The sequence below is a fragment of the Squalius cephalus genome (assembly GCF_949319135.1).
Source record: "Squalius cephalus genome assembly, chromosome: 8".
In the NCBI taxonomy this organism is placed as follows: Eukaryota; Metazoa; Chordata; class Actinopteri; order Cypriniformes; family Leuciscidae; genus Squalius; species Squalius cephalus.
The window spans coordinates 18,176,828-18,203,716 of record NC_137129.1 but is presented as its reverse complement, the minus strand read 5'-3'; the positions used below and the strand labels follow the sequence as shown (position 1 = coordinate 18,203,716).

The 26,889-nt window shown below is 37.9% G+C and overlaps 1 protein-coding gene across 9 annotated transcripts in view; it reads left to right on the top strand.

The window, feature by feature from the left end:
* The window catches only part of phactr4a (phosphatase and actin regulator 4a), a 72,713-nt gene that overhangs the window by 40,044 nt on the left and 5,780 nt on the right, over positions 1-26,889 (top strand). For 3 of the 9 annotated variants that reach the window (XM_079878030.1, XM_079878031.1, XM_079878032.1), the window contains exons 3-9: positions 10,491-10,655; positions 11,148-11,228; positions 11,530-12,447; positions 14,265-14,840; positions 23,040-23,171; positions 24,445-24,952; positions 25,595-25,842. In XM_079878030.1, the coding sequence (XP_079734156.1) occupies positions 10,491-10,655; positions 11,148-11,228; positions 11,530-12,447; positions 14,265-14,840; positions 23,040-23,171; positions 24,445-24,952; positions 25,595-25,842 (2,628 nt within the window). Of the gene's footprint in view, positions 1-3,097; positions 3,575-10,490; positions 10,656-11,147; positions 11,229-11,529; positions 12,448-14,264; positions 14,841-23,039; positions 23,172-24,444; positions 24,953-25,594; positions 25,843-26,889 lie in introns of those variants that run through there. The other 6 variants (XM_079878029.1, XM_079878035.1, XM_079878033.1 and 3 more) reach the window with 6 other exon arrangements.

Sequence of the window (26,889 nt, the reverse complement as noted above, 5' to 3'; positions counted from 1 at the left end):
AAAACACATAATATATTATTAAAGTGTTTTTGGTGTTTCCATGGTTTTTACGGAAATCAAGGGTAGTGCAGAACAGATATGACAAGATTGTCAGGCGACGCAATGACACGGGCCTGGTTAAAATAGCGGATTTCTCTGGATTGAAACGTTTTTGGAAACATTTGGAATAATGTAAGTACACAAGTCAATAAAATATATAGGCTAACATTGTGCTAGTGGTTTTTGGATGTTTTAATACAAAAAAAAACGTACATATTGTGCCCTTAATGACATGAGATGCACAGTGAATTTGCCTTATGGGGTTGTTACATTATTACAATTGGTAGATGTGTTCCAAGAGAATCGAACCCATGATCTTGTTGGAAATCTCTTGGTATTGCCATACTCTGAAAGAGAATCGTAATTGTTCAGATTCCATTGAATTATTCTATGACTTTTTTTTCAGAACTTCTGAGACATGAATGCAGATGTTCAAGAACAGTCAGCTTAAGAAAATCATTTGGTTTCTGTAAATAAAACCACTTCTGAAAACTCGCTATTTACATGGCAGAATTTGCAAGCGGAAAAACTTAACGATTTCTCTAGCGAGGAAACAGATCTGCTTGTGCGCAAGGTTCACACACAAGCAGACCATCTACAGGACAAAGTGTATGTGTGTTGTGGACCCGCATATTGGTGCACACTGCTAATGCGCTCTTTAAAAAGAAATTAAAAAAATATTACAACTGAAATAGACTACGCCATTGACCAACAAAAACCTGGTCTAAAGTCAATGGCACACTCTATTTCAGTTGCCTCAAAATAGCAACGCACCAACAATGTGCCTGAACACATCTCATTTCAGACCAGCACGCCCATGGGTGCACAAATGGGTGCAAATGTATGTTTAAACAACAAAACAGCAGGACATGAAAATGATAACTGCATCGGGCTGAAACTATCAAAAAACACTTGCGTCGCGCCTGGCGCTGCATTGTGCCGCGTGTATGATAGGGCCCTGAGAGTTTCTGGAGGCACATTTATAAAAATAAAAAAAAATAAAAACTTTATGAAAACTGTGGAAATCAATTAAAACATCTTTAAACATTAAAACAAATCCCAAAGAGATACATGTCAAATTTTATACAGTGAGAATTTTCTACAAAATAATGCAACACAATGCAGTCATAATTTCCAAAAATATCACAAAGAGAGCACAGCCTAACCCTATCAAAGAGTGTTTTTTTTTTTTTTTTTTAAATAAAGATTGAAAGACTTTTCTGAATTTGTCTTAGTTGTGGTGAAGTATTATGACCGTGGTGTTGCTTAACTGTAGCTTTTTACTACTGGCGATTGTATTTAGGCTTCAAAATTCATAAAAGTTATGTCCTTTTGTGAATATTATCTTGAGGAACAAAACAATCATTGACTTTTGTCACAGAGCTTATTTTGTGCAATTATCCAAAAGCCAATGGAAAAATACTAATGGCTTTTTGTTGAGCGAACCAGAGTTCAAATGCAGAATTATCTTTTATCTTAAGAAATTATTCTTATGAATTTAAATAATAAAAATAAATCAAATTTTGTCTTTTTCAGTTATAAAACTGATTGTGGGAAAATTTTGCAGTTGTACGCTGTCTCAACTGTTTTAAAAGGCAGTGCTGTCAACATGCTCCACTGGCAGAATAAAGCTGTCTGCTATGTTTATCTAAAATGCAGACCAGTAAAGTCTTATTTCTGTCATTATTAGTGGGATATTTGGGAGATCTTTTAATAGATATTTAAAAAATAGTTTATGAACTAAGACCATTTAATGTCCAACATTAAGTTGTATCCCATTTAATGATCCAGTTTTATCTATCTTAGTTCATTCAACACTTGTCTGGCTTTTGTCTCCTGACAGCTTTGATTTTTTTCCAAACAGTGTGTGTGTGTGTGCGTGTGTGTGTGTGTGTGTGTGTGTGTCTCTCACTGGAAAACCTGGCTCTGACTGGCACTAAACACAGCCAGCCTTGCTTTTCTCTCCTCCTAGTCCCAGAGCTCTTCTCTCTGATCCCAGACTCCCACACGTAACGATAACACTAGCCACATCATGTCCTGTGTGGAGAACTCCCTTTTCCAGAGGGATTTACATGAGGTTAAATCATAATGTAATTGGTTGACATGGAGTTCTCTTTGATTTACGCTTTTTTTTTTTTTTCATCTCAATGTTCACATACATTTTTTTTTTTTTATGTTTTAATGTTTTTGAAAGAAGTCTCCTATGCTCACCAATGCTTAATTTATATTTGATTAAAATGAAATAAAAACCTAAGTTGTGATCATGAGAAAACAACTGTTTTGGTTTGTTGAAATCATGAGAAAACAAAAAAGAATAAAATGATAATGCATGGCCTTATGGCTTCCGTAAACAGCAGATATACTTATAGATATAGTTAAAATGCTGAATCTCACCTGTATGGTTACTTTTCACTCTGTATAATGTGTAAACCTGAGGAGAACTAACTTTTACTTACATTCACTGAAATTACTAACTAGTACAGTTTATTGAAAATCATTCCAAAAATTGTTCAGAAAAGAAGTTAGTTATTATCCATGAAGATAATGTGAAGGTACTGCCTCCAAGACACACAGTCTCATCTCAATTCATATTTATTAATCTTTATTTTATTAATTTATATAAAATACAGACTTCACTAAATACAATTCTGTTGTGTTCTTGATCAGAGCGAAAAAAGACAAAACATTTATAGTCACCCCATGTAAAGTATAAGTTTGCATATTCTCATTAGATGTTACTGAGCAGTGGAGGAGAGTAGGACTATACCAACCACATTGCAACACTGTATTTCTTAATTTAAGTTCTCATCAGCATAATTGTCTGGAATTTTACCTCCCACTTTGGTTACGCCTAGGTGCTCAGCATCAATGTAAGTATACTGTGAATGGTCTTCATTTCATGGCCACACACACATAAATAATCAGCCTGTGACGCCAACTCACTATCTGTCTCACTCACTGTAATTGGAGCCTTCTATGATGTCACTTCCTGCCAGTCAAGGGCTCCACCTCGCCCCATCTCAGGTTGCAGCCACTCTCTGGTTACACTGCACCGTCTAATGCATTTTGGGAAATGAAGGTGTGTAGCAGCATAGGCAGAGACTGGCTCCTACCTCCTCTGGTCCCTCCAGAGTTTCCCTCTGTGAACTTCGGCTCCAAAAAATCTGCCACCGGGAATGAATGGCATCCTGGCCAGCTGACATACTTCAGACAAGCAGCGTATGTTATTTATGAAGTCAGGGCTGCTGAGAGGGAGGGACCTTCATGAGTTGTTGACTAAGAGCAAGCGAACCACCAAAACAGAAGTTGTGAAGTAAGAAGGAGGGACGAAACTGCGAGCGTGAGCACAAACTTCTAGGATTACAGAGCGAGAGTACCTGCTCGCCGAGAATAGTGGAACTGTGTTTTGCCCTCCCTGCCGCGGGCCCCGGGACTGGCAGAGGACGGGGCACACGGGACTTGGGGGTACAGGGCAAGATTATGGGACAAGGAACAAGTACTCAGACTTTAAACCCAAATCTTACCTACATAACAGGTGAGTTACAACTGGATTTTGGACAGAATGTTGATCCAGAAACTTTTGTATGGTGTCTTATGTTTGGTTTGTAAGCAGTGCCAGACCTGTTTTGGTTTTTACTCTGGAGGTGATCAGATGATATTGCTTAAGCATACTCTGTACAGATGCCAACTGTGCTAGTCTGAATTATTGCAGGTGTACGTTTGTTTCACATGAAGGAAGGAGTAAGAGACAGGCAGGGGCAGGTCAATGTACGCTGATGGAATTTGGCGGTTGTGCAATTGGATATTCTCATGTTTCTGTCAGGCACACTTCCTTTAGTATTAGACCTTATGAGATGATATAAGAACGTGCTTCGCTGTAACTGCCTGTTGCTCTCTATAGCAGTCTTTATATTGGATCTTTTTAATCATGTATGGCCATGTGTTTGGTCGAGGAGTTGTGTGCAGCAGTGTTAAAGGAGAAAACCTGTTTTTGTGCTGTCTATTGATTCAGGCTGACTCAAATGGTTTGTTGTTACGCTGTTTTCCAACCGTATAAATTGCAGCATTATGAATTCGAACCCAACATGCAGCCTTGCCCTTCCTTTACTTTGTGTTTTAAAACAAGATGAACAAATAGAGGCTCTGGGCCTCATTCATAAATCTATTCTTAAACAAATGTATTGAATGCTTTGGTTTACATGAGAATGGTTTTATGAATGATTTGTACAATTTTGTTGTGAAGGTCTTATTTTCTGAATAGCATAGTACTGTTTCTGCTGTTTATAGTGTTTATATGGTGCACGGTATGCACATTTTCTGCATGCATGTATAGGTGTATTGAATTAACTGGAAATACGTTTTTTTGATGGGATTGACAAAAACTGACATATTACATGAATTGATTTGATTTGATGCAAATTGATGCAGTTGATAACTAGACACTCACATAGTTAAACTGAGGTCATATGACCGTAATATTGTTCTGTTTGAAATGTTTCACATAATGCTTTTTAAACGTTTTAATAGTATGCAGCATGCTTGTATTTCGTTCCAAATATATCCATAAAATCACAAAATAGTCAAAATACATTTATACAATAATAGAAAATACAATAAATTACAAATTAATTTTTGTTGCAATTCTATTTTATTTTATCTGTCTGTATTTTGTTAGATTTTAGTTAGATTTTTTTATTTATTTAATTTTAAAATAAATTTTAATTGTATTTATCAATAATGCTTCAAATTAATCGAAAGTGACTGTAACAACATTTATAATGTTACGAAAGTTTTCCATTTCAAATAAATGCTGTTCTTTTGAACTTCCTATTCATCAAAGAATCCTGAATCCTAGTCATGGTAAAATATTACCCCTTTCACAAAGAGATTCCGGAAAATACACGGATAATGTGTCCCATGATTTGTCCCGGGATCGTTTGATTTTGGCACTGCCAGTGATTTTCAGGAATCTGTGAGTGCGTTCACACACATGCCGTAAAGACACGTGACGTCAGGATGTGTTGTAGAAAGGCCAGTCTAATCTTCTGCTGCCTCTCTTTCCATTGTAGTGGTGCACTTGGTGGATTTTTTTACGCAGCGTCTTAAGTTTACTAATGATCTGCACTTTCGAACCACGGTCAAGCATTTTTTTCCGGATTCGGTCATACACTAACGCAGCGTGTACCGTTCCACAAAGCTGGAGAACGATCTCAGCTTCAGCGCGGAATCTGCAGATAGTCAGGAGCTCCCTGGTCTCTGCTTCATTCTAGTTTGCAGACATTTTTTCGTTCTTTCTTTGTTGATGACGAACACAAACTTTCTTCTAAGAGCAACAAAATACCCCTTACGGCATTGGTCCTGGCTTTTGTTCACTTAGACGCGTTCCTGGACTGATCCTGGCAATGTTTCTAGTCCCCATCCCGGCATCGATCATGGCATCAATCCCGGGACATGTTTGCATCCCACACAGAAGACACTCTAGCAATTTTTACGGCAATTTCCCGGGATCAACGCGCTGTGTGAAAGGGGCTTATGTAATACAGTGCAAATTAGCATATTAGAATGATTTCTGAAGGATCATGTGACTCTGAAAACTGATGATGCTGAAAATTCAGCTTTGCCATCACAAGATCTTTAAATTGCAATAATATTTCACAAAATTACTGTTGTTCTTGTATTTTTGATAAAATAAATGCAGCCTTGGTGGGCATGAGGCTTCTTTCAAACACATTTTTAAAAAGTTGTATTATTAGATTTCAAATAACCACCAGTTTTTCAGTAGTTTTTCACCTTCTGATGACTTGTCATATTGTTTTAAGGTGTTGCCGTAAATCTTCTGTTTGCACAATACTCTCCACTTGTTTCCTCTCACTTAATGTTTGATCATTACAAGCTTGTTCACTTCTCCCATTGACCTCTATGTTTATTTATACACTAAGCAGTGTCCTTGATGTCCTACCTCTACCATTAACATAGCTCTATATTATGCTCAGTGTTTTCAGGACAGTCGACACTGATCCGATTCTCACGTTTGTCACTGATATGAGAGGAATGTGCAGCCTTCCTGAAACAAAGAGCTCATTGAGTGTGAGGCAGTGCTTCATAGAAGCGTTGATTGAGGGGTGTGTGTGTGTGTGTGTGTGTGTTTGTGTGTCAGGTAAAGATCAGTGGTTGGGGTTGATGGGTATATTGTGGCCTGTGCTCTTATTATGCGACGTTCACTTTGATTACTTTATTATTCAATTTTGTCAAGGTCATGGTGCCATGACAACAAGTCACATTGTTTTCTCTTGTCACCGTGCCCTTCTTTTTCCAATCAACATGAGGACAGTGTGTTTTTCCAGTAAGCAGTAAGTAGACCCCCAGTCAAAAAAGCTATTCCATATATCTGCATTTATTTCATGGGAAAAGTTGCAGAATAAATTAATTTAAAAAATGAGTGGTACATCAAACAAAATAAATAATAATAGTTGTAGGGCTTGGACGTGGATGATATATATCAATTTTCACGAAACAATATACTTTACACCTTAGCAACCACACAGCAATGCCCTGGCAACAACCCACAACACTCTAGCGGTGGTTACTTTTTCTCTGACAAGTAAGCCTACCACCAATTTTTTTTTTTTTTTTACATTTTACTCAGAAAATTACTTACTTTACAGAAAATGTAAAAATACAGTTATCTTGTAGAGAGACATCACAGACAGTGTGTTTATCTCATGATGAGTATATGACATTAAGAGCTTGTGGTCTGGACAGATGATTGGATCTCTGCATTTTGCCTATCAGCCAAATCTGCGTGGTAATTATGTGTCTTTATTGCTCAGTGGGAGGTTGTTGTAACACCGCCTTGTCGTGTCATTGTCAAAGCTAGACCTTCATAAGAGGAGCTTGTAGTTTTTAATTCGAAGATTTGTGTACCCTTGTTTAAAGTGTTTTCGTTGGAAAATCCCATTTGAGTGAAGTAAACTAGGTCTGTGTGCTGTCAAACACTTGCTTAATCAGTTAGCGGCATCTATGCCAATGGAGCTGCCAAAACCCATAAACATTCCAAACCTCCCCATGTGTCATACACAACTTGCCTTGCCTTGTCTTGTGTCTCCAGACCAGTTTAACGGTCTCTCTTTCTCTCTCTCTCTCAATACATTATTCTTGCTTTATAGACATCATTTGCACAGCCTTCTTTTTCCTGTTACAACATTTTTATTCAAACAAAGGACAAATTGCATGTACTGTGCAATCTATGGAGCAAGTGTAAGGGAGGAAACATCAAGAGGATTTAATTATGTTTGTATTTAGTGTTGTCACGATACTGGAATTTCTAACTTTGATACGATACCTTGAAATATCGATATTGGATACCATTTTTGATACCACAGGGAAAACTGCCATACAGTATACCGCCATAGAAATATGTTTTGTTTTTGTTTTTTTTATAATTTTGTTGCAATAGCTTACAAACAGAACAGGGAATCTTTTCTTGAATCGTTTAACTAAACTAAACTTATAAAATAAGAACAAATAAACAAATGGCAAACAATGGCTCAGATAAATACAATTGAATAAAGAGTTGCATGAAATAAACATGGCTTTACATATTTCAGGTGTGTCTATTAGTAGTGTTCAATAGGCCTACTACAGAAATGGAAGTATAAATGTAAAATAACTGGATAGTCTTCATTGTAAAAAAAAAAAAAAAAAACCTGCTTAGGGTAAAATACAGGTAAGGTAGGCAATTTTCGGAGAGGCTAGCAATATCAAGCTAGATCCCTTCAGAGTGCTCTCCAAAGCCAAGGCTCCTCCAAAACACATAAACACACACAGCAGGGAACAAACAAATGCATCACAAGAGAAGGTGTTAAACTATCTCATGTCTAAAAGCACATAACATTACAATAATATTGAACATAAACAACTTAAAGAGCACTGACCTGCACCACCTGACTGCTGCAGGTTCATTTCGGTGTTGATAGTGTTGCCATTGAAATGCATAAATTCGAGTCACGAACCACACGTTTTTTCCCCAAAAACGGGCTTAATGACACTTAATTTTAGATTTGACCTCTCTGCATTCAGTCTCATGCTAAACATACTGGGTACTAGAAATCTGGTATCTAGTCATATTGATAAAAATTATTGATGTAATACAAAACAAAACTATTGTTAACTTTAATTTTACAAATTTAAGTGGATTGAACTTAATGAAATGTATTTGTGACAAAACATGTATTAATCTTATTTAAATTTTATCTTATTATCTATTTTTTTTTTTTAACTTAAGTTTTTTACACATTATTAACACATTGTACTAATTTAGGAATTATACAAATTATACAAATATAAATGCCCTACAATAGACTTTAACAACCTGGAACACTTCTTTAGCGATCTATTTTACCATAATTGCTGAACATCAGCATTAATTAAACAAGCAGGGGGGAATAGATATGTGGTTATAGTTAATTTTTATAGGCCAATTCTATTTATACTTCTGAAATGCACATTCAAAAGGTGGCACCTTTTAGATTCCTGTGGGATGTTTTGAAATACCATGAAACTGGCCAGTTGGCTTGATGTGCTATGATTAGATCTAGATATTGTATTATGTTAAAGTGAAACTGAAGCACATCTTTCTACACTGCACAATGTGACCTGTTCTTATGGCTACAGGTACTGGGTTTAATAGAAAAGTTTTGTAAACCTCAACTGGGTGTCACTGCTTGCAAATCTGTTTGACGTCTTGTAAATTACAGTGCGCTCATGGCTTGTTTGAGTCAGAGTTTCAGTATCCATATAACTTTTCTGAATCTCTACCCTCTGTTGTTACTTGTAAATGTGACTCATTAGGATGTTGAAATGATTGTAATTGTTACGTCAATCTATTTTAGCAACATATTACAGTCACACTGTGTTATCTTAGACTATAAATATTTAGGGAATTACAGTTATTGTGTTAAGTATACTGAATCATATCGTGATAAACGGAGTCGGTTCCCTTTTTCTTTTGCTGTGAACACATAGTGCAGTGGGTATTATGTTACCATTTAAAAGAGCCATGGTGACTTTCTGTAGTGTGATTTCTTTGTTGTATTCAATGTAGAGTGTTCTTACACTTTTGGGTTTAATATATCACCGAGTTAATTATACATTTTGTTGAAAATAATTCCATCTTTTCTAAGCATAATAATAAATATTGCTGCAAGCAGCAATTATCAGGACCAAACACAAAAGAAAGCACAATAATTTATGCAAGCATGGCTTTGAGCTTCAGAGCAACTGCAACAACAAGTAATTAAATATATTTTTAGTTTATTTTAGTCAAAATGGCTGAAAAATCACAAATACAATCATGTTATATTAAAATTGCTTGTCGCTTTTGACCAATAGGTGGCGCTGTAACCGAATTGATGATGTGTGGTCAGTGTGAACAGACAATGACACATAACAAGTTTGGTGTCAATTTGGCAAAGCGTTGCAGTGTTACAGCATCAGAATCAGCTTGGCACCATGCCATCAAAATTTGTTGATCTGTTCGAGAACTGTTTGGTCAATCACAAAGCTTTTAATAACTTTTGGCTGACATGGTCTGAAGATGATCTAAGCAAATTTTTTTGTGAAAATCAAGCCAACTTTCCAGCAAGCGGTTCTGTGGGCTGGCATAATGGGCTTTCGCACCGGAGGAACCTTTTCATAGTTCCTAAAACTACTGGCAGAAGTACCCGAATTTTGGCGTGTTCGCACCGCAGGAACTAGGAACGATTTTAGTTCTAGGAACTCCTTTTGGAGGAACTAATTTAGCTCTTATTTCAGAGTAGGGTCTACACCAGCACTTTAGGAACTACCAGTAACGTTAGTGTACACCAGTGGTTCTCAAACTTTTTTCGTCGCGCCCCCCTTTAAACCTTTTTAAAAAATCTGTAAAAAAAACCATTGTATATATATTTATATTTATATTTATAACATTAATAATAATACTACTACTACTAATAATAATAATAATAATAGGAACACTAATTATTACAATAAGTGCCTACGAACCTTCTGTGCTTGGCCCCTAAAAATCCTAAAAAAGAGGCCATGCATTAGTCATTTTATCTTAATTAACCGAAGTAATTTTTCGCATAGATACGTTTTTCTGAGTTGTATACGTACTGTATAGAAAGTGTATTACTAAAAACTGTTTAAAATGATGTTTCAAAAAACGAATCAAATTTAAAATATAAAATGCATTCTGTTGTAAGTTGTATTAATATAAAATGCTACGTGTTTGTTTATCAGTATTTGACTACATACCTATGCACAACATTAGAATTAGCCATTGTAATTATAATTTTTTTTTTTTTACTTAATTACCTGATGAAAGTACAAAATCTGCTAAATTTTTTTTAAAATGGACACCCAGTTACAGGCCTGGAAACGACTTCTCTCTCTTTCCTACTCCTCCCCAGACGATGAAGTCGATCATAGTATGCCAGAGAGTGATGGAGCACATCCAGGAGCAGGAACCCCTTTGGCAAAGGGCAAGGGCAAGTTCTCCAACCTGGGCAAGATCTTCAAACCTTGGAAGTGGAGAAAGAAGAGAAGCAGTGAAAAGTTCAAGGAAACATCAGAAGGTACTTTTCTTGTCTGATTTGTGACAGTAAAACTGCATAGGCTAATTACTGTCATATAATGCTAATACTGTTGAAACCGAAATCTGACATGAAGCTTTTTTTTTTGGGAAGTTACAGTGATATGTTTTGATTTGTTACTAAACTTGTTACTAATTTGACATTTAAAAAAAAAAAAAATTAAGACTTTTGCCATTTTGCTATTATTTTGAGATTTTGGAAATGAAAAAAAAAAAAAGGTTTATTTTATTTTATTCAATTGTTTAACTTTTGAGGTAACAGTATCCTATATGCATTTTTTACAAAACAGTGACTCCAGCACTCATGTTCTGATCTTCTTTTTTTCTTCTTCTACACTAGTAGTAGTAGCATACACACTACCAATGCAACTTTCCAAAGCATTGCAAATTAAAGTATTCCCTAAAACTCACTATCTTGCAAAACCTGCTGCTTGAGAGATTAATGTGCATATCTGCTCTCTTTCTGAATGATTAGTGCTGGAGAGGAAGATTTCGATGAGGAAACCCAGGGAGGAGCTGATTGAGCGAGGGTTACTTAAGGATATCCCAGAGAATGGTATGGCAAACTAGCAGGGTCAATGGTTCACTAAAGGGGAACCAAAGGTTTTATCAGATTCTTTCTTTCATAAACATGTCCCGGTCATATTTTTTTAATGTATTATGTGCTGAATTGTCATTTAAAATAATGTACAAAATTCTATATGATTCTACAGTAAAATAGGTTACTTTACACAAATGGAAATTGTGATTATTCTTTTCTTTCCTATTTTGACATGTATACACATGAAATATCTTGTGTTTGTTTTTTCTTTGTTCTGTTGGTTTCTGTCTCAATCCATTACCCATATCTGTTTCAGAGAGTAATAACGTGAATCATAAAGCTCCTCCAATAAAGAATGGCCACACTGCTCAACTACCTGGAGAACGCAGGTCAGACACAGGATCAGAAGTTAAGGCACCATCTTCACGACCACACGGAGAAGAACAGAGGAATAGCCTCGCACCTGAACCGGAGCGGCGCAACAGAGCACCTTCCGATGTCAGTCGCAACCGTCAGCCGCTGGATGTGGACGCTCGAACACGGTTACCACCTGAAACGGAACGACGCAGCCGACTAGAGTCGGACTTGGAAAGACGTGCAGGATCGTTACCAAGAGAGAAACAAGGACAGGAGGAGGGACGATATCGGCGGGACGACCGAGACGAGAAGGCGGGTAGGGACAGAGAACGAAGGGATAGAAAAGATGACAAGGATGTAAAGGCTGAACGTAGAGATGATAGAGACAGACGAGATAGGAAGCCGGATAAAGAGGACTCGCATGGAAGAGGTGAGCGAGATGAACGTGAGAAAGAGAGGAGGAATGACAGAGAAAAACGGGAAGAAAAAGACTGGAGGGAGAGCAGGGACAGGAAACAGCCACGAGACAGGAAAGAAGATCACGAAAGGCGAGATGAGCCCGAGAGGGCAGACGATCGAGAGCGAAAGGAGCTGATTGAAAGGAGGGAAGACAGGGAAAGAAGAGAGGAACGGGATAGACGTGAGGAAAAAGATCGAAAAGATGACAGAGAAAGGAGAGATGTCAGGAGACCAGAACCTATGAAACAGGTGTCTGATGGGAAACTAGTCAGGCCTCAGTCAGAACAGGACATGCGGCACATTCTTCAGAAGAGCTCATCTGACATTGGACCGAAGTTGCGGCCGGTATCAGAGGCCATCCAGAGCAGCACACTGCCACGATACACACCTGCAGAGGAAGAATCAAGGGCACGAACAGGTAAAATTCCCACTCAGCTCGCTTCATTCATGACAATAGATTTGTGGTCTCATAACATTGAATAAAGGCATCACCAAAAACTGTGAGGTTTACTAGAGGACTCATTTTAATATTCACATAAATATAGGGCTAAAAATAAATACTGTCACACTGGATGTGGTGCACTTATGCTACTTCCGTCTTAAGCTTTGAAGCATTCAGTGTAGACCTGGGGTGTCTTAATTCTGGACCTGGAGGGCCACTACCTAGCTAGAGTTTAGTGGTGCGTCTTAATCATCTCCCTAGTTCAGTAGTCAGGGCACTGATGAAAGAGTCGGCCATTTTAAATCTCTCAATCGCGAAATCCCACCAGTGCACTGAAATGTTTGCTCCCTAAGTCCCACAATGCACTATGAAAACCAGGGAGCATTGATGCTCACTATGTCCCCTTAATGAAAGTTCTGAAGCGCGAAACACAGCTCACGTGAGCCAACTCACTACACATAATGACATGCGATAGATGTCTTTTAAAATGCAAATGATTATTGAATTATATTTCAGCTTAAACGCATCGCTAGACAGGTAATGAACATAATCTAGCAAACATTTATTATTTATTTACGGCTGTAATGTTGTTGCTTGTATATGTAACAAGCATTTATCCTAATCATAAATAACATTAAATATCATAAATAACATTAAAAAATAATTTCAGAAAGATATTAGTTCTGCTGTTTTTCATATATACCATTAGCTGTTGTACAGTGAGGACATTATGTCTCGGGATCATGTCATCAGTGTCTCAATGTGTAGTGAGCCAGGGTCCTTACTGCCCTTACCAGTGCCTGAATTTGTGTACATGATATACTTATTCATTGTGACACACCCTAGCTTAGCCCTAATTATACACACCTGAACCAGCTAATCGAGGTCTTGCATATCGCTAGAAACTTCCAGCCAGGTGTGTTGGACATGAACTCTGCAGGAAAGCGGCCCTTTCGGGAGCAGGATTGGACACCTCTGGTGTAGACAGGCTCAAACTGTTAGAGCGTGATTAGGCTACATTCAGACAATAGGCAAAAGTGGTCCAAATCTGTTTTTGTTTTTTCACAACAGTGTGAACACCATCTAAGATCAGAACTGACAGTTTTTTATGATAGTTAAATGATAGCTCAATATATCCAGGCCCTGTATATGTCTGTAAAATATCATACAAGTTATTTTTTTTTATCACAAATGATCTTTCATTAGCGCTTCAACCTGTTTTTCAAATTAATGTGATTGTAATAGATGTCAGTATCGTGTCTTGTTTTTGCTGTCAGGATACAATTACAGTAGTGTGTCTGTGCCGCAAATACATTTACTTGAGCTCTTCAAAGCAGCTTATATTAGGTTCTCGAGAAACAGCTTAGCTGTACCAAAGAGTTTCAAGAGTTTGACCATACAATTCATGCAATTCTATTTTGGGTGGGGAGGGAGAGAGAGAAAAGATATGCAGTTGCTCACTGTGTGGCTGAAGTTTTGCTCAAAGCACAATGGTGTTAAAGACCCCATGAAACAGCTAGATTCCAGTGTTGGGATTTTAACAATTGAAACCGTTGAGGTGGGAAATATTGATGGGTTCATCCCATGTATGTTGTTTAAAAGTTGATATAAGCCAAAAATCTCCCATTTTTTGGTTAATGGGGTCTTTAAAGTGCTCCTGCACCTCACCGCCACTGTTAACATGCTATGCCTGATGTACTTGTGCCTGCTGTTGTAACTGTGCTGTGCACTTGTGTGTATTTTGTTAGCTGTGTTTATGTATGTTTGTGCATGTGTCTTGTGCTCACCATTAGGATCACTGGGTGTGCGATTTGTTCCTGAGCCCAAACCTGCAAGTACCTTCACTAAAGAGTCACAGCCACCCAATAAGCAGGCCATTCTCCCTCCCAAATGGCTGATGGCTGCTTCCTCCTCCTCAGAGCTTGCTCCAGTCCCATCCTCACCCCCCTCCTCTTCGTCATCATCGTCATCTTCATCAGCATCGTCATCCGCTGCTCCCCCCATTGCTAAACCTCCTCCTCGGACTGTGTCTTTAAATGTAGACGACTCCTCCCGCACTAATCCCATTCCCCCTGTAACAGCAGGAGACCATGAAATCCCGCCCACTATTCCCACCCTCTCTACCTTGCCTGCCATTCCTGCCCACCCCACCCCGCCCACTATTCCCACCCACTCCACCTTGCCTGCCATTCCTGCCCACTCCACCCCGCCCGCTATTCCTGCCCACTCCACCTTGCCTGCCATTCCTGCCCACTCCACCCCGCCCGCTATTCCTGCCCACTCCACCCCTGTGGCCCCTACTGCTCCTAAACAACCACCAGTGCCCCCTCCCAAACCTGTCCATCACAACAGCAACACTGCACTGCAAGGTGAGTCAATATTTGTCCTGTTTTTGGCTTCTGCTCCAAAGCTGCTACTGTAGATTATATGTGGCTTCATGCTGCTCTCTTCATAGACCTTAGTCAGAGTAGACACGACTGTGAGGGATGGAAGTTTGTACGAAGTTAGTTATAGTGATTCTAAATTTTTGTAAAATTTTTATCCTGGGAAAAGGTTTTTGTGAGTTCCTTATAAAATTATATTCTAAAATGTTTTCTATTTTTGTCTCTTTAAAATCCTTATCCTGTAATTATGAATGACTAGAAAAAAACTGTCTAGAGTAACTGGGTCTTTATTCATGAAAATCTTCTTAAGAAAGAAATTAAGAATTTTTTAAGATAAATCCAAAAGTTCTTGAATTTTTTTTGAATTCTCAAATATTTTTTAAAAATATTGCGTCGCCTATCAATCACGTCATATACGCACTACCCTTGATTTCCTTTTTACTTCCATAGAAACCATGGAAACACCAAAGACACTCTAATATATTATGTGTTTTATTAGACAGGTATAACACTTTTGGTTAAAAATTATCCAAAATCAAAAATAAATAAATAACCAATCAGTGTTCAAAACTGTCTCCTTACCTTAGATTCACATCGGTAAGCTTGTAATAATTTTTTCAAATTGAATTGGTCGGGTCGGTTTTTGTGGGAAATACGAGTTTGCCGCTGTTCGTCTTTGCGTCATTACGTCATGTCCGTATACATAAAGTAGTAGTCCTGGCTAGTATATCACGCGTGTGGATGCTGCAGGTGGTGAATTGTTTGTAGCCTCTTCGTACAGCTGCTGGATAGGAATTAAACTTGTCGTTTTCATGGCAGCTTGTAATCCTGAAAGTTCAAAACGACAGTCATCGTTGACAACTGGGGAATCACCAGTAGTCAAGTAAAAGACTTTGGACACTAGTAATTGACTGAAATTAGATTACAGTATATTCTAGTTTTAAATGTGCATCTGATTACAGATACAGTACATGGGAATACGTTATACTTACAAAAGCTTTGTATTTCAAAGAGAACGAGTTCTAAGGAACATAAAATTGCTTTTTTGAGGTCAAAAGAACAATTTCTTTAGATGAAATTCGAATGGTATGATAGAGATTAGACTGCACAGAAAATGATATCTACAGATAATGCTAATACACACTAAAGACACGTAGTCACGCAATGTTGATGTTGGTAATATTAACAATTTGAGAACAAAGTACAACAATAATAATAATAATTTGCACGGTTTGACGTGATCTGAGATAACTTTGCTATTGTTAGTTTTAATCACCATTGGTAGCGTGATTTATTGCAAAACACTTTATTTATTTCAGTTGGTCAGAACAAAAGTGCCAGACATGTTACTTGTTCAGATTACATTTTCCGGTGAAACTTCTTATTTTGGATATACTTTCAAGACGTAGTAACTGTAATTATGATATATAGTGAAAATCCACACTGGTGTGTTGACAGACAACACACATATACTCCTCAAAACATTAGATTCGTGGGCACTGATGCACAACCCATGTAAAGAGGATAACTCCGCAAATAACTGCAATTTCAGGTTTCAAACAGAGATGGCGACAAAGAGGCGTATGCACTGCTTCTTTAAAGGTCCCATTCCATGGATTATTTTATTATTTTATAATGTTTCCTGGGGTGCCCTTATAATGTTAGTATGTTTTTTAGATCAAAAATTGTTATAATTTAGAAATAAAAGGCATATTTCCTAGCCTGATTTCATCCCCTGAATAGAACGCTCTGTTTGAAGGGCGTGTCTGCTGTGAGACTTCAGTGTAAACGCCCTCTGCTGTGATTGGCTGACATGCTTGCCTTGCATATGAAATATCTTGCATTACATGTAGAACTATCTGGAAAACTTTTACTATTACAGCTATTATACGTTTTTACTATTACAGCTATCGGGATTAACGAATCGTGATACGTTTTTTAAGTATTTAGATCTATTTCAATCACATAAAAGGTTGCAGTGATGAGCATTGAGCAGATGACAGTCTGTTGATCGCGTGAAAAAAGATCTTATCATTGCAACGCAGTTTCTGCACTCTCACTAATGATTTCACCAATGCAAACATGAGGTATATAAATACAGTAAGAGCTTCGTTGTGCAGCGTAACAGCATCATTGATTTCATAACGAGTTTTGGCAAGTGTCCAGATAAACTCGCGCTGTGTGATTGACAGCTTGGGCGATTGGAAAGGGATTGTTCTTTGATCGCTTTCTGTATATTAATCACAGTTTAAGTAAGATTATTTTCATCCTACTAAGAGAAACGATGTTAAGAGTGATCGCTACTTCCATATTAAATCACTACTTACCGCTTGCTGGCATATAGTTGAAATTGCCCCCTTCGTCAGTATGAAACGCTGAGAGAAGCCTGCTTGATATTATCCCAGGTTAGAAAAACAGTCCGTGGTGAAATGGACAGAGCAAACTAACAACTTCGAATTAAACTTTTGCGGTATCCGATTATAGATAAACATCAACCACGCCTGTTGACATTTTGCCATCAATACGCCTGTGTTCCTGTGGGCGGAGGTTAGTCAAAACACGGTTCTAGTGACGTCATTAAAAAAAGGAAGTAGAGGGGTGTAGTCCAATCCAGCCGTTCGTTGTAGTCAACTTCTGTTAAATAAAATATCTCGCTTGGCATTGAACTTTGAGCTTTATAATTTTACAGATATTATTTATACTTTAAGAAGTTTTAAGAAGAAAATGACAGGCTTTGGTGTTATCTGATTGTATGGCGGTTCTTTCTGTAGGCTCGCTGATCAACTTAATGAAAAACACCACAAAGGCTGTCTTTTTGTGCTGCCTGCAGATTACCATAAGCACTTGGTGTCGCCTTTTTTATGGAAGTTTGTTTCCGCCACGGCAAAAAAATAAAAACAACTAAAAAGGTAATTGTGACTCACAATTCTGACTTGTTTACGAGATATAAACTCGCAATTGAGAGTTATAAAGTCAGTATTGGGGCATATAAACTCACAATTGCATCTTATAAAGTCATAATTGCAAGATATAAACTCACAATTCTGCAAATACAATTAATTGCAAGTTTGTATCCAGCAATTGTGTCTTTTTTCAGTCAGTCTTTTTCAAAAAGTTGCAATCGGGAGTTATCGAATACAATTCTGAGAGGGAAAATGTAAGCTCACATCTGACATTGCAATTAGTTTATGATTGTCAATATAACTATTGCACGCAATTGCAAGTGTCACGCAATTCTGAGAAAAAAAGTCAAAATTGCGAGTTGTGAGATAAAAAGTTGCAATTACCTTTTAAATATTTTTTTATTCCGTGGCGAAAACAAGCTTCCATAGTTTTTAGTTCACCTTGCATTTTAAATAGTTATTTAACAGAGCCTATCTCAGGATGTTGTGGCCTTTTGCTTTCATTTGCCATCTATTTTTCTTGCACTTTCACTGTGATAGCGCTACCAGAGTTAACATGTCATGTATGGCGTGTAATTATAAAATTTAAAACAAGGTCTCTATTTTGAGTCACTTTTGTAGAGTTGTTACTGCATTTCGAATTCAGCAAAATGTCACATCATGGACAATCATTGTTTACATTATATTTCATTAGTGTCACTTCATAGTATTATTGAATTGATTATATTATTGTATTATACAAGTATTCATATGTATTGACTAGTATACATTCTTTTCAGGAATTAACATTTTTACGTTTTGTCTTTAGAACAATCTTAAGAAAAAAGAACAATGTGTTTGGGAATACAACATATTCTGTAACTGTATTCTTAGGACCCCTGACCTGTTCAGTTCAGTACCCCAGTCATGCAGCACTGCACAGTATGTAAGCAGCTGGGCTGGACTATCACCATATATAGTGTACTTGTCCTTGACTGTTGTACAGTGGCTTCCTTATGGATTGTCATTCTGTAGATAGTATTCCATCCTTTAAGGTCATACTGTGGTTTCATAGTTTAAGTTATCACCTTTATTGTTTCCTGTCCTGGAGTGTTTTGTTTTGACTCTGTACAGATTGGTGTTTAATTCATGTTTATCATCAGAGCATCATTTTACTCGTAATACTTCATTTGCCAGTACACCAGTACCAGTTTAATCATTCTCATGACAGAGACCTGCATGATTTCCATTAAAATGTAATTCTGGTTAAGAGTTATTTTTACAATTATTTCAATTATAGGATTGCACATTTTCTAACAGAATAAAAACATATTGGTAACACTTTACATTAAAGTTAAATGTGTTCAAATTATTCAATGCATTAGGTATCACGATCTAACAATAATATGTTTTTACAGCATTTATTATTCAAAATTAATGTTAATGTACAAATGTACCGTAATATTGTTTTTTCATAATGCATTAATATTAATGTTATTTTATACAACTTTATTTATTTATTTATTTATTTATTTAAAACTGTATTAGTGTATGTAGAAAAAATAACCTAGATTAATATATGATGTAAAAGTATTATTCATTGTCATTCCATGTTAGCTGTTGAATTAATTTTAATCTATATAACCTTATTGTAAATTGTTACTCACATATTAAATTAGCAACATATAATCATTATTTTAAATAATGTCCATACATATCTTTCATATCTTAGTTTCACTTGTCCAGACTTTTGATTATCTGCACAAACTCTGCTTCACATTGTAGCTTTCTTAGGTAATATAACAGTCCATTTAGGATGGGGTGGCCCAATAATGTTTTTTTCTATCTTAATTTATCTGGGGGAAAATAATTACAGTAATCTGAGAGAGTACTTTCAGTACAGGTTTGTAGAGATATTTAATATGGGGATATCAACCGTTGGAGTTCTGACAGTCATTTTCATTTTCAATTTAGCATTTATGCATTTTGGAGGTTTTGTGGCTCAAGAAATGAAAATAAATTAAAGTAAAGTTAATTGAGGCAACTTCCATACATTCTACTTTTAGGTTATCCTTTTACAAACAGCTGTTACTTGCTTCGCTTGGTGGTATTTGCCATTGCAGTGATAGAAGGAATGAAGTTTATCATTACATTTTTGACACATACATACTAAATGTAGAAATTTCGCTGCCATTGGACAAATAATCTGAACTGGCAGGTGTCAAATGTTATTTATAGGCTGTGTGTGTTTGTAATGTATAGCACAGTGAAGAAAAACAGGAAAGAAGAGGGGGAATGCTTTGTTTCCATAGGGGCATAGCAGCTCTAAATGTTACAAGCTAAATTAACTTTGTTCTTAATTTTTTTTTCCTGCCAGATTTGTTAATTAACAATAAATGATGGCCTGTTCTCTCCATTGGGTCTACTTGTGGGTCTTCAAATGGCTGTAGAGGCCAATCTGCAATCCACATACTTTGGTGCAGTGTGGGCAGGGGAGAGTGGTAATCGTTGGTGGGTGGTTGAGCCTTTTTATCTTTCTCCTTGCAAAGCTGCCGCTTTGTCTCTGTGGGTCGGCAGATTTCCTCCAGGTGCTCCTGTCCAGTGCAATGTGTTCCCAGTTGCTCGATGTGATATAGAATTTCTTCAGAATGGCCTTGATATTGTCCTTGTAATGTTTCTTTTGTCCGCCAGTTGCTTGACTACTTTCCTTCAGCTGGGAGTACAGGATCTGTCTGGGGAGACGTGTATTGGACATGCAGATGACATGGCCTGTCCCTCGAAGTTGGTACTGCATTTTTGTAGTGGTGATGCTGGTCATGTTGGCTTCCTCCAAGATGCTGATGTTGGTGTGTCTGTCCTCCCAGCTGATCCTCAGAATCTTTTGTAAGGATCTTTGACATGGTATTGTTCCATGGCTCTCAGGTGCCTGCTGTAGGTGGTCCATGACTCTGCTCCATACAGCAGGGTGGGGGGGACAATGGCTCTGTAGACGAGAAGTTTTGTTTGGGCTATTAGGTCTCGGACTTCGAAGACTCTTTTCCTGAGTCTGGCGTAGGCTCCACTGGCACAACTAAGGCGATGGTTAACCTCAGAGTCTATGTCAGCTTTTGAGGAAAGAAGGCTGCCAAGGTAGGGAAGTGGTCCACATTTTCAAGAGTGGTGTTGTCCACTGCGCCCTGGCAAAAACATTCATGGTGGTTTCCCAAAGAGGGCGCCTGTGTGTGACTTTGTTTAGCGTGGGGAGACTGATGCACAGACAGCCACCACACGGTCCTTGACAGATCTGGGTCAGAATCCAGTGGTATGGAGTCCAAGATGACTGTTGGCCCTTTTCTGCTGTAGTCTTCATCCGCCTTCCCAGCTGTTGTGACGCTCCTCTAAGGCCAGCCATCATCCTCTGCCTGTTCCACCATTGTGGTCTTGGTTCAATTGCTCTTTGTCAGGGACCTCTGACCATACCTTGACCTTACTGCCATGTGTGGCCCTACCAGGAGCATAGCTCCAGACGGCATTGCTCTTAGGGTCACAGGAGCACACAAGCCTCTCCACCACGACAAGGTGGCAATCCCGCCGGAAAGGATTGATGGCCTATGTGTTGAGTGAGTCAGGTGTGTTAGTGTCTGCTGCTCCCTCCCTCTGAAGCAGAGACACAGATGAGTGTTCCAGCGAGATGGGCAGGCTTAGACATGTCTCTGTGCTGTTTGTGCTGCTCTGCTGGCACAGTGTTCACTGAGCAGCTTCTTTCTCACGACACACCTGTCTCTGGGTGCTGCAGGAGCCCTGGCTTCTGCCAACAGTTCTAAGGAAATTCTGTTGTTAGACAGGTTTTAAACATTGTGTTTCACATCAAATCATTCAAAAATAGATTTATTGTTTTGTTTTTGTTTGTTTTTCAAAGTAAAAATGCAGAACATTTTTTTGTGATGGGTAAGTTTAGGGTTAGGGGCTACAAAATGTCATTAGCTCACTATAAAAACCATTGTGTGTGTGCGTGCGTGATGTTCCTATAGGACTCAAAGTGTCTCTGTTTGTCCTCCATAGCAGCTGATGCTCTGTCTGCTCTCACAGACATGAGAACTCCCTGTACTTTTGTTCTCAGACTTTATCAGTACAGTAGAACAGAACAGTTATCGCCCCCTTTTTTTAGCCACCTGGATTCCAGTATTTTTTCCTGTTCATTTTCTCTATTTCAGAAAATCAGTAAAGAGTCATGAACCAAATCATGGATTAAAGAAACTGCCTTTAAATTTTATTTAGATGTTTAATTGATTCAGTGAGTTCAGTCCATGATTTGCTGCATTCTTATGCTGTTTATTTGGATTGACTTAAAATAGATGAGATCTCATTCTGACAGCTGGACCAGTGTCATTGAGGAAAGATAACTTTAGACATGCTGTGGCCCAGTGACGTGAGAGGCAGGCAGCAGCTGCTCAAGTGTTAGAAATACAGTACACTACCCCTCTCCAACAGGATCCATTAATAGACTCCCTAGTCCAGATACCAGGACAATCCCATTTCAGTATAGTCCGTACCATTTGAGCAATTGAGTGTTTCCCCCAAATGTATTTATATTGGCTTCATTGTTGGAAATTTTGCTGAACATTTTCATACTTGTATTTAAATCATACTATTTTCTCACTTAATTTTTAGTAAAGTTCATTTTAAGGCTTTGAATTTGTGAAGTTGTATATAATCTAAAATGTTCCTTGTCTTCCTTTGTACTCTTGCAATTAGTTGAGCCAGATGATCATATGTTCTTTCATAATTTACTCACCCTCTTGTCTTTCCAAGACAAGACTTTTGTTCATGTTCAAAACACAAATGAAAATATTTTTAATGAAACCCCTCTGACCTCTGTTTTCTGTCCCTCATTTGAAAGTCCATTACACCAAATTTTAATGCTTCAAAAAGTAAATACATTGTAAAAATCAGTTTGAACATGATTGCTTTATATGATAAACAGATTTAATTTAAGCTTTGATGTACATTGATCAGTGAATATACATACAGTAGACCACTCAAATATGGTAAACGGAAGCTCAAACAAATTTGTTTGATGCACGAAAACAAACGTAATCGGTTCTTGTGTGTCAAGCAAGAATGTTTAAGTTCAATTTACCAAATTCAGTGAGCTTTATGGATGTGCATTGGTCAATGTTTATATGTGAATAAAAGCCTATACTAACCCTTTAAGCAGGAGGTTTTAATAGGTGTCACTTGTTGAACTAGACCAGTGTCCAACAGTGCTTGTGATTGTTGTATGAGATGCTAAACATAATGAAATCCTTCATCCACCCCAAAGTGTCAACGTTACAAAGATATTACAAAGCTCCGCCTCCTCAGTATTGGACAAGCTGGAGACAGCAGGGCAAGTCTGGAGTCTATCTGTCCCTGCCCACCTACCTCAGCCAAAGGGGCTCTCAGCTCCACCCAGGTAGCCCTGGTGTCTCCCCATCCCACACCAGCTGGCATGCATGTCCTAATGTTCTAATAACCTCACAGAGTCATGCTTTTTTTCACACCCATACTCAACATTTTTTTGATTTCTTCTCCAAATCACTACGATTACTGAGAACAGATAAATGAAATTCTGTTCATCCTATTTAAAAGATGTGACAATCACATGTAACCAGTGTTAACGATGACCAATAACCAGTAATGAAGATTAAATTCAGACTCAATCTGGATGACATCTGAACATGCACCTGTATACTAACGTTTCACCCTCTCACAGAACATACAACTTGACTGAGTGTCACTCAACAAGTTCTTTGGAGTAAGTTTGGAGGCAGTGGCAGTGTCTAACATTGAGTTTTTGACATTCAGTGTGGAACTGGCCTGCGTTTAGGCATGCAAGCATGTTAACTGAGATGTGAATGCTTGGCCGACACATTGCAAGTGCAAACTTAACGTGCACTGTCTCAGGACTTAAGAGGGCGGTTATTTTCTTTACATGTCTGAGATGTTATTCTCTACAATAACACGCATTGATGAATCGTGTACAAGACCAGGAACATGTATTAAGAATCTTAAATAGGGTCAGTTTTGATTTAATGTTCACAACAACCAAGGCCTGATTGAGAAAACTGACCACTGAAGTAGGATGTTTAAGACCCAAGTACAATAACTGTATTCGTTTCCACACCAATATAACTTTCTATATACCACTATAACATTATTATAAGCACACATTTTATCGTTCATCAGCTGGAAAATATTTCAGACAATATTCCTCTGTCATCATTACAGCTAGGGTGTGGACGTACCTTTTCTCATAAAATTAGGACGATTATTAAAACTTTATAGGTATTATTATCATAACAGTTATCCTTGGTGTGAATAGGCCTTTACTCTGATGTTCACTGTTACGTCCCTTGTGTCAGAATTCAGAATGCAGCTTGTTCTGAACAGCCATTTATGAAAAGTCATGCTTTTCTAGTTAGAAGCCTTTCTGTTAATTCTGCATAGAGTGGAATGTTTCAGACCTTATATATCCCAGAATATTAGAATCTATAATATATTATTTAATCTGTTATCGTAGAATATTAAATCCCTCCCCATCCTGTACTAATACCTGTTTGATTAATTCCATGGCATGCAAATTAATAACATGGCTGATAAAATCCTAGCTTGGCACTTCCGTACAAACTTATGTGCTTTAACTCTTTTCTCTGTGAAGTTAATTTTGATTTGACTTTTTTCTACAGTGGATCCCTCTCAAGTCCCAGTCAAGCGATCTCCTCCTATTCCCCCGAAGAGGATGACTCCTGTGACCAAACGCCACTCAGACGACTCTTCGGCCAATCAGCCTGAGCCTCCACCCCCAGGCCCTCCCTCCGTCCCAGTTCCAGCCCCTGTGTCTGCCCCTCCTCCTGCCCAGCCTTCTGCCCAATCAGATGACAGCAGAAACTCAAACTCTGAAGCACTCTCTCCTCCACCAACCCATATTCCACCATCCCCTCCTCGCTCCCACCCACCTCCTGAAGTGCCCCGCGTGGACCCACCCAGCCCCACTACAGACCCACCCTCCCAGCTGCCCTTACCTCTGCACATACGCATCCAGAGAGCCTTGAACAGTCCAGGCCTGGTCCAGCCCAAACCGGAAGGATCCCAGCGAGCTCACTCACTTCTCTTTGAATTACCTCCAGAATTTCTCGCTGAGGCTCCAGGAGGGGGACGATACTCGCTTCCTGTCACTATCGAACCTCTGCGACTGTGAGTGTACATATCAGTTTATCTAAGAACACAATGTTCTCTACCCTTGTACTACTTCTAACATTGAAATACTTGTGACAGTTGTCACAAAATTGTATCACTTGAACGAGTTTTTAAGTCTTGCCATTTTAAAAATTCAAATGATTTTAAGCCATTCAAGCCCATGAAGAGTTCTCTTTCACATCTTGTGCTTGAACGGACAAATACACATAAAATTGTCAATCAATCCTCTTTGCAAGTATCCTCGTAAACACAGTCTGTAATGTCTTAGGTGAACATAAACAGTTGACAGAGAAATTGGATGTTTCATTATATTGGATCCATGCACTAGGTCTTAAAGTGAGAGCAGACAAATATACATGCTGCTGTCTGTGTCATTAATGTTCATCAAACAACAAAAGACAAAGACAAAATCACTCACTGCTTTTGAATGATTAGCCTAACTTCTGTAGCTTTAACAAGGATTAATCGATATTTAATAAAGAGAAGAGTCGAGGCTGAACATTATTTTACATTTGATTAATCGATTTCTGTACCTGAATACTACTATTAGACCTACATGAAAATCTTAAAGCACACAACCACTCACTATATGCCACATACAGTATGCTCACTGTGTCTTAATGATTTTGAATTGTTTAGGCCTGAGGATGATGATTTTGACATTGAAGAAGAGCTGCAGAAGCTGCGTCCAGTCCCTCGGCCCACACGACAGCTGGAGCTGGAGCCACGCAGCCGACGCGGTCTGGTGGGAGACCCTCGAGTCACTGTCATTCCTGAGGACGCAGGTCCTGGAAACAGTGAGGACGAGGATGAGAGCGATTCTGACGGACCCATTAATTACAGAGATGATGATGAGGAAGATGATGATGAGGAAGATGTTCCCACAAGTAGGATGCTTTAATTGACTGTCTAATTGTCTGACTAGTCTAATTGTGATTTAGGAATGTTGTACTTGTCCTGCACTAATATGTGCATACAAAGTTTGTGACAGTCAGCACTTTAAAAAATGAAACAGTTGAAAATGCTGTTAAAACTCTCATTGTGTTTGTTTGGGGTCAGTATAATACTTTTTGAAAGAAAATAATAATTTTATTCAGCAAGGATGTGTTAAATTGATCAAAAGTTACAGTAAAGGCATTCATAATGTTACAAAAGATTTATATGTCAAATAAATTTGGTTCTTTTGAACTTTCTATTCATTAAAGAATCCTGAAAAATGTTTTATCATGTTTCCACAAAAGTATTAAGCAACTGTTTTCAACATTGAAAATCATAAAAAAAATAAAAAAAATCTTGAGCTGCAAATCAGCATATTAAGTTCACATTAAGCATCCTGTTCACACCAAGAACAATAACTATAACGATAACTAACTTTAAATGCTCGAACCTCAAAATCTTTAAAGCAGAATGGATTCTGATTGGCTCTCAATGTTTTTTTGTAGTTCATCAGCTGGAAAAAAACATTCTGAAAGTGTTTCTGACTATATTGATCCTCTGTTGTCAATATAGTTATAGTTGTGGTGTGAAGGATGTGGTGTGACATTTAAAAAGATTTTTAGAACACTTTCTTTATAGTTATTGTCCTTGGTGTGAGCGGGCCTTTAGAATGATTTCTGGAGGATCATGTGACACTGACAACTGGAGTAATGGCTGCTGAAAATTCAGCTTTGACCAATTACAGAAATAAATGACATTTTAATACATCCAAATATATTTAAATATATATTCAAATAGACAGTTATGTACTTTCACAATATTTCTGTTTTTATTGTAATTTAGGTCAAATAAATGCAGTCTTGGTGAGCATAAGATACTTATTTCAAAAACAATTTTTAAAAAATACAGACCTCAAACTTTTGAATAGTAGTGTACTTTTAACCGTCCTTGGTGGAAATTATATTTTTGAGACTTTGTCGCATAGGCCTAAAAGTAAA